This window comes from Triticum dicoccoides, chromosome 3A (assembly GCF_002162155.2).
Source record: "Triticum dicoccoides isolate Atlit2015 ecotype Zavitan chromosome 3A, WEW_v2.0, whole genome shotgun sequence".
Classification (NCBI taxonomy): Eukaryota; Viridiplantae; Streptophyta; class Magnoliopsida; order Poales; family Poaceae; genus Triticum; species Triticum dicoccoides.
In genome coordinates, this window is record NC_041384.1 from 538,974,961 (window position 1) to 538,983,729 (window position 8,769).

Consider the following 8,769-nt stretch of genomic DNA (forward strand, 5'->3'; position numbering starts at 1 on the left):
ACTATATACACACATGCAATTATTCCCTATGAACCCAGACGCACATGCCCTATCCCTGTGAGCATCTCAAAAAACTAAGCCGGAATATTATTGTAAAATTAAAGAAGTCACCACAACCGCCCCTGGTCCATCACAAAGAAGCTAACTAGGCTCAGTTGGCAATCAATCACCTGTCATTTGAGAAATGCAGAGAGAAGAGAAAGGTGCCCTCCGATCCACACCCGCGATCCACACTTGAACGTGGGAACCTTGCGTGGTCTGTACCGAGACTAGCTGCGCGTGTTGGCTGTGGCCTACACCACGCAGAGCAAAGGCCACAACATTAATACGGAGCCACACTGCTCCACGAACCAGAAAATGTGTGCCCCCCCATCCCCATGGCCCATGGGCCATGGCCGGTGCAGTCGCGATCGTCGACACTGTGCGTGCTACATACGTTTACAGCGCGCGCATTACCACAAGGCCCCTCTACCAGGAACCAACCAACACCTTGGCATGTCTCCCGATCCCCAGCATCGCAAAACTTCTGAAACCGTCCACCCCCAAGTAAAACCTAGCGACGATGTACGTACACTGCGATAGATTTTCTCCGCCTTTATCTGGACGAGCCATGCTATTGCAGAATGCTTGTCATGCATGTTTCCACGGTCAGATGCCGAGAAACGGCGCGGCACACGGCCACCAACCAGCACGTGCATGGTTACAGCAAAGAGCCGAGCTTTCAAGTTTCAAGTGGTACCGTGCATGCATGTATCTCTCGTCCTAGCTCGTTTTGGGCACATCACATGGAGCAAGTGCACATTTCCTCGCGTCGTACAGAGAGAGACAGGCGCGGTGGACGCCAATAAACCGGCGCAACCACTCCGGCGACCGGGCCAGCGGCCACCGGCACCAACACGCATGACAATAAAGCCGGTCGGCCGAGCCGCTGGACCGGACCATGCATGCATGCGATGCAAGCCGAGGAGTTGGGCCAGGGGCCAGGTCTGAACTCCCGGCGCCGTGCATGCATGCGACCGGCCGGCCGGCTGGCTGGCTGGCTACCTGCCACCGGGCTGTCCTCATCAATGGCAGCGGGCGACGACGGAGGGTCGGGCCACGCCGGACAGACAGACACGTATGTGTGTGCGTGTGTGGACTGTCTGGAACAGCCTGCGCGGCGGAGCCCATGGGCCAGGCGGCAGCACAGCTCCAACAGCTAGCGGACATGCCACTCATGTCCTGCGCCTGCGTCTGCGTGCGCGCGACGGGCAAAGCCGAGCCGAGCGCTCGCTGCGACCGCGTGCCTCCCTCCTCCGCCTCTCGCGCCCCTGTGCCATGCCATCGCATTGCACCAGCTGCCTGCCTTTCATCAGCCTTTGGCGCTGCCCGTTCCTATGACTGTGAGCACGCAGTGTCTGCCTCTGCCTCTGCCGCTGCCGCATCGCAGCAGCGGGCTTCCACAGTTTTGAAATCGATCCGCCGTGTGCGCACTGCACCGCTGAAGCTTATCGTCCCAAACCCAAAGGCAGCCCAGCCCGGCCCACCATCCTTGACTCCTAATCTTCTCCCAGCTTTTCTTCACCGGATCATAGATCTTTATTATTCGATAATTGCTGATTGATTTGCTTGCCAGCCAAGCGAGCGTCTGAGCGACCCTAGCCTATCGATTTCGTGTATTTTTTTTGGATTTGCTAGGATAATGGTTTTTTTTTTGAGACAATGCTAGGATAATGGTGGTGTAGCGAGTCCTAATCGACGACGCTTGCTCTGAGCAGCTCGATCATTCACGTACCATACGGCCCACGCGTACGCCTTTCGCAGATTTCGTGCGTGGCCCAGCGCCTCGCACCTTTTGCAGTGTGGCGCTGCAAAGTGCAAAGGGTTATTTTTGGTTTCAGCCTCAGCCTGTGGTCCAGGAGGGGAGACCTTTGACGCCGGGCCATTTCAAAAATTATTACCTGGGACTGACTGGGCGTGCTGCTCAAATCTTTGGCCGCATCTCCCAAAAATCCTCTCATCATCAACTCAATCCAAAACTCCAAAACGATCATCAATAACTGGATCCAAAATCCAAAACCGTCATCAGCAGTCGTTAAGTAAGCAGACGCTACAATCATCAACAATCATGAAGTAGGCAGACCCTATAATCATCAAAAAATCGTGAAGCATACAATCTGGTTATAGCTTCAACAGAATCCAAGATAACGCCGAACTGCATCTTACAATGGGCAACAGCAGCCAACAGCAATACAGCATCAAGCCATCGATCATCATCATACAGCTCACGACGGGAGCACCAAACAGAGTTTAATCTCACGAACATCATCTCATCATCGTACAAACATAAGCGAAATGCGAACCAAAATGCAGTAAACACCAGCGCATCGATCCAAGCATGCATGGAGCTAGAGCGCGAGCTGAGCTGAGCTAGCTCGCCGTCGCGAGCGAACTGTGGATCTGTGACCCGAGAGAGACGAGCGTTGGGCATTACACAGATATGCCACTCTGCTTGTCGCCTTCACTTCACTTGCTGCCCTTCTTCTTCCACAGGTCACCGAGCATCCGGATGCCGGCGCCCTTCCGCTTGCTGCCGAACCCCTCGTCGTCGCCGTCGTCCGGCATCGTCGCCGGGGACCCCCACCCGTTGCTTCCATTGCCGGCGAGGCCATGGTGACCGACGAGGTGCGCGTCCCCGCCGATCACCGCGGCGGCCGCCTCGGCCGCCTTGCGCCACTGCTCGGTCTGCACGCGCAGGCGCCGCATCTCGGCGTCCAGCGCCTCGCGCGCGGCCTCGGACGCCCTCAGCTGCTCGCCCATCCGGGCCTCCCGCGCCGCGTTCTCCTTGAGCTCCTGCTCGATGAGGAAAGCCTTGGCCACAGCCTCCTCGTCAGCCCTCTTGACCGCCGCCGCGGCCTCGTCGGCCTGCTTCTTGAGCTCCGCATTGTCGGCCGTGAGCACGGCGACTTCCATCTCCTTGGCAATCAGCTGGGCCTTGAGCTCCACGACCTCCGGGTTCTCCTTTTCGCCGCCTTCAATGGCGGCCGCGGAGTCCTTCTTGTCCTCCTCAATCATGGTCTTGGTCTCCTCCACTTCCACATCCTCCTCGGCATCGGCCAGTGCCGCCTTGTCTCCACAGCTCACCTCCTCGCTGTCCTCGGCGACGAGCGCGCTCTGGTTCTCCTTGTCGCCCGACTCGGTCGGGACGACCTCGAACACATCGGTCGCCGGGGAGTTTATGCTGCCCTCCTCCTCCTCCGCTTCCTCGGCCGCCGGTTCTTCAACGATCTTCACCTCCTCGGTTTTCTTCTCGTCTTGGACCGGTAGAGGGGCGGGGGAGGGAGGAGACGCCGGCGGCTTGGGGCTCCCCTTGGCGCCGACGTGCTTCTTGGCCTCCTCGAGCGCGACCTGCGCGTCCTTCTTGGCGGCCTCCGCGGAGACGAGCTGCTCCCGCAGCTTCTTGAGCTCGTCCTGCACCTTCCCCAGCTTGGTCTCCAGCTCCGCCACCCGAGTGCCCGCGCGCTTCTTCTGCAAATGGCGCCGCCGTCGCCAGATCAAATGGCGAGCATAGGCAGAGCAGAGCGTAAACAACTGAGAAACAGCAGCGTACCTCGGGCAGCGGGCTGCGGGGCGAGTGGCGGTCGGCGACCTTGGGGCTGCTGCGGTCGACGAGGAGGCGGTGGTGCGCGCCATTGGCCTCGGAGGAGGCGGTGGTCTTGAGGTGCAGCGGCGCGCGCGGCGACGCCCGCTGCGGCAGCTCGGACCCCCTGGGAGATTAAATGCGCACCAACGGCGTGCATGGCTGAGCAAGGAGCGAAACCGACACCGGACATTGGAGGGAAGGAAGTGGGCACCGCACGCACCTGGATCTCGGCATGGCCGGCGCCCGTTGCCCCGCCCGGCCTCTGGCTGCTAGCCTCGCCGTCTGCAGCGCGTCGTCCTAGGAGAAGAGGAGAGGAGCACGAGGGAGAGGGACGGGGGTGGTGGAAAGGCGGGCGGGCGAGGAGCAGGCGGCACAGCGGCGCGGGGAAGAAAAGGAGTCTCCACGAGTCAGTCCACCACTCCACTCTCTCTGCTCTGCCCTCTCGTGGAAAACGGGATTAATAAATGGAGGAGAGGGGCGCCGGGTTCCGTAAAGGCGACCGGGCCGGTGCGGTGCAGTGGCGATTCAAATTCGAACGGGAGAAATCAGAATCGCTGGAGCAAGCAACGGGACGCAGCCGGCCCGAGCGCCGGTGCCACGCGACGCGCGCAGCGCAGGCCCCGACCTCGACTGGTTGGTGGCGCACCCTCGGCCCGGCGTTAATGCGGATGGATTGGAACGTTACTGGTAGCACTGGGTTTGGATTCCTGTGGCAGGATGCTCGTAGGGATGAATGTGTATGTGTGTACGTGAACATCTGCGGTGTACTGTGTTCGAAGCGCCATGGCGCCGAGCCGAGGGCGAAAGGACCAGCTTGGCGAGGGTGGAGCCGCGGCCGTGCCACTGCCCCCACACCGTGTGGCAACTTGCACGAAAAGGAGGCCTGCGAGCGTGTCCCGTGTGGGACTGATGAGCCACCGCTCGTCCGGCGATCTGACCGTCGGTGATCACTCGCTGCTTGCTGCTCCTTGCTTGTGGTACGGTGGCACGGAGATGGCTTCCTCCGTGACTGTTTGGCCGCTTGGGAGAAACTGCCGACGGAGAAACAGCACCGCGCATCACGGACACGCATCTGGTGAGCAATAGAGCTCGTACCAGCGCCAGCGCGTTGGTGGGGGTTTTGACGTGACGAATTCCGGACGGACGGACGAGCGAGCGAGTGATTTCAGACACAGACAGGGCGATGCTCACGGCGCTTTTGAGGCAAAAAAAAAAAAGAGTTTTGAAGCAATCAGGCTTGGACTTAGTTTACACCGTCTGTCTGTGTAACATTAAGCTGCACATGCTTCAGGGTCCAGCCACGCCAACTTTACTCGCTTTTGCAGCGAGCAGTTCGTACTCCTCGCCTTTTGAAGCAGCCAGATTCAGATTAGAGTATGCGGTTCTGAAGAATGTTTCCTACTGTACCAATGTTTATCTGCAAGGTAGTTTTTCGAAACGAAGGCAAAATATTTGCCTCGTCGATTAATTAAGAAGAAGAGAATTGTCCGGTTAATTAACGGAAAAACGGGCGAAAACCGATATCTGCAAGGTAGTGGTACTACTAGCCTTTTGATCCATTTTATTTACTCTTGAAATGCTCTTGCTAGCTGCTAGGAATAGTACTGGGGTTGCATTGACGTGTACCGCCACACATTTGAAGCTAGGCAAACCGGCAGGATAAAGAGGAGGCGGCAGTACCAAGTTAGTATAGAGAATCCAAATACGGCAGCAGGACAGGATCGCAGGACAGCAGCTAATGGAGGCAAGCGTTGGATTTTTGGAAGGGAAAGCGCTTAAGCACGGCAGATAGGGTGTGAAATCAGTGTTGGCAGGGAAGGCGCGCAATCGCCCTGACCCCATTACCAATCAAGTACAGAGCTCGTTATTAAGGGGACAGGAGGCCGCGAGGGAGGTTGGATTTGCGAGTCAAAAAATGTGAATCACACACAAGATCGTCGGAGATCAGGCTGTGCACGGGTGGAGTAGCTCTTTGCAGCGGAGAACCCGTGCCATATAATCACACACAAGATTGTCAGCTCGTGCAACAAAGACGTTGCGCCTGATAATCACCTGTAGCCCAACTATAACTAGTTAGCGTGGGATGTGTGTCGCTCACCTAATAAGCGCCCGCACTGAGAGTGGTACTGCTGCCGAGTTAGCATCACCTTTGCCTCGCAAATTCACAGGTGTTCTGGTGCAAAGCATGGTTTGAGATAAAAAGATACTCCCTCTGTAAACTAATATAAAAGCGTTTAGATCACTAGTTTAGTATTCTAAACGCTCTTATATTAGTTTACGAAGGGAGTACTATATTTTTGCCCCCACACGACGGGCCGAGAAGTAGCAGCAGGCACGCATGGCAAAGCCAATCGATCGTGACACGTTCACCTGCATGGTCGACCTGTTTTCGGATCTAGCAAGATACTTGTGTGATCACATTTTGGAAATGGCATAATAATCTAGCGGGGTGAAGTCAATATGGACCCATATCTTTGGGTTTCCGAGACACGATCACCTGCTCAGCTACATGCGTCCAAGGGGGTGATCGTGACACACACACCTGATCCATCCAACATGGTGCTGTACTATACATGCGGGCGACACGAGTGATGAGATGGGATCACAGAGGGAAACAGTGGATACGCGCTGCTCACGACGATCGATCGGGAGTCGGGAGTCGGGACACGAGCAACGTCCAAGAGCGAGCATAGTGCACACCTGAGCCCTAAGTGTGATGCAACGGGTCACGAAGCGTAGGGCTCCCTCCCTCGCCTTGGAAGTTGCGACTTTGGAAGCTTTCTGGGACGAGCAAGATGCTGCCTGTAGGCCGTGGGGGGTAGGATAGCGGCAGGAGAGGACAAAGGAGAAGAGTAAGGAGGAGATCAACGAACGTGCCCAGCAAAATGCTGGCTTGGGTCCTAGCAGTGCACATGTGCGTGTGGTACTGCGGTTTGGTACCTTTCTTGTCACTAGTGGTCTAGACTTTTCTCTCTGCTCTGTATGTCCTCTTTCTTTCTTCCCGAGGAAAGTAATCCAGTTTGGTTTACTTTGTAAAACTAATCTAGTCTGTCAGCGAGGAAGTAGTAGTAGTACGCGATGGAATGGACTTTCACCGCGGATGGCCCAATGAGCGGCGAAAACGTCGAAAGCTGCTGGTTGCGGGTTGTGGAAGGCTGCGCGCACCGCTAGCGAGAGTGACGGACGCTAGCGTACGCCCATGAAAAACACCGCGCAACGCACGCACCCACACGTGACATCGTTGCGGGTTAAATTTTTGGACGTTGCGTTGATTGCACTTCACAAAGGGACGAGATTATCATGCTTACCGATGTCTAGTGGTCTTCTTCTTCGGTGCATGCTTTACCTCGCCATACTCTGCTTGGTAACGTCAACAAGGCCTCCTAAAGATTACTAAATCGCCAAAAATCTGACGTCGGTTTTTAGGATGCCCAACGAAAATGCTTCCTGGACCGTCGGATGAGCTGCACTGATCATGATGCAAGAAACAGTGCCGCATCATGTTTTGTTGAGCGTTCGTTGCAACCGACGCGCCAGCGAACGCGACACTCAACTTATTGGTAATCTTTCTTTATATCAAATGGCAAAATTTACGGTGATTTTGTTTTTTCATAAGTCTTGGCAAATTGAAAATCGTTTGCAAATTTGCTAGGTGGTTTTTTCGTCTAGGAAAATCTATTTTTGCTACTCCCTCCTTTCATCTATATAGGGTCTAGTGCGTTTTTCCAGACTAACTTTGACCAAATGTTAGAGCAATAATATATGACATGCAACTTACACAAAGCATACTACGTATGCGAAATATATAGTACCTTCAAATTCGTATGCGAAAGAAGCTTTCAATGATATAATATATAGTACCTTCAAATTCGTATGCGAAAGAAGCTTTCAATGATATAATTTTCACATTATGCATATCATGCATTCTTAATCTTATCAATAATCAAAGGCGGTCTTAAAAAATGCATTAGGTCCTACATAGATGGAAGGAGGGAGTACGTGCTTGTGTTCACTTACCTACATTTTTGTTGTCACGGCAAATAACCCACCGTGGTACCTTGGCCCGGATACCATCACTAGTGCCATTTTTTTTGTCATGTTTCAAATGTTAAAAGTCACTAGTCTTGAAGTCCCGGGTCGTGGCAAATTGTTCACACTCAATTGGCATGAAGTGTTTTTCAACATCCATTGTAAATTGAACTTGTTGCAATTTAACTTTTGTACAACCATGTCATTTTTGTGTGCGTTAGGTATAGCACACTTGAATTTTCAAAAAAAAATATGCTAGTTTGTGGCTATTTCCAAGACATGGCAAATTACATGGCTGTTTTAGTTGCCATGGAATATATATGATTTTTCCAATACATATCTACATGATTTTTTTTATTTCAAAAAGGATTGCAATTTTCCTGTTTTCGATTTCTAGTCTGTGTGCAAATTGCTATCTTTTCATAGTTGGGTCTTTGTGCGGGTAAGCTGGGCCTCCTTTTCTGGCCCACTTTCTTTTAACCTGTACATAGGGACAAAGTTGCTCTTGAAGGACATATGAACATTTTTTTATATCAACTAGCAAAAACACCCGTGCGTTAACGAGAGAAAAAAAATACCACATGCTTTTAATTTAGAAAAATGGTCTATAATCTAAGAATTTGTAGCTATGGCCCAAACAAAGATGGTCTTAACCTATAAAAGGATAGATTAAGATTGTACAAGTGTTCTATTTCAACACGGCTTGCATGTAGATTACAAAAAACGGTCAAGTGATCATGCATTTATTCAAGTCATGTTCGGAATGAGGTGTTGTTACGGGCGAGTAAAAAAAACGACAAAAACAAACGATCTTGTGGTGCGCATAGTCCAACAGGCCGACGCCAGTTCAGGCGGTGGAGGACGATGCGGCACTGCGGCTCGTCTTGATCTGGCCAGAACTCACTGCCTACGGGGAGGAGCGGCTCAACAAATGTTGTGGTGCGCGTCGTCTAACAGGCCGATGGTGGCGCGCCGATAGGCTACTCGTTCGTTTTGTTGGCACCGCACCTACCGAGAAAAGGTAGGGGGAGGAAAGAGGATCGTACCGCCGCCGGGGATGGTAAACGACGCGACAGGCTGATGGCCAGAGACGAGGAAGCGTTGGTGTGGCGATTAAC

At 53.4% G+C, this 8,769-nt stretch overlaps 1 protein-coding gene across 1 annotated transcript; it reads right to left on the bottom strand.

The window, feature by feature from the left end:
• Positions 1–2,108: 2,108 nt before the first annotated feature.
• LOC119269043 (interactor of constitutive active ROPs 1-like) lies at positions 2,109–4,236 on the bottom strand. Its single transcript, XM_037550792.1, has 3 exons — positions 3,843–4,236; positions 3,590–3,746; positions 2,109–3,507 (listed from the first exon to the last, which is right to left on the bottom strand). The coding sequence occupies exons 1-3, from the start codon at positions 3,854–3,856 to the stop codon at positions 2,506–2,508; spliced, it is 1,173 nt and encodes a 390-aa protein (XP_037406689.1). The 5' UTR covers positions 3,857–4,236; the 3' UTR covers positions 2,109–2,505.
• Between the last annotated feature and the right edge of the window lie 4,533 nt (positions 4,237–8,769).

Coding starts and splice junctions, on each gene's coding strand:
- LOC119269043 (XM_037550792.1), bottom strand. Junction 3,508..3,589: donor CCCGCAGCCCGCTGCCCGAG/GTACGCTGCTGT, acceptor CGCCATTTGCAG/AAGAAGCGCGCGGGCACTCG.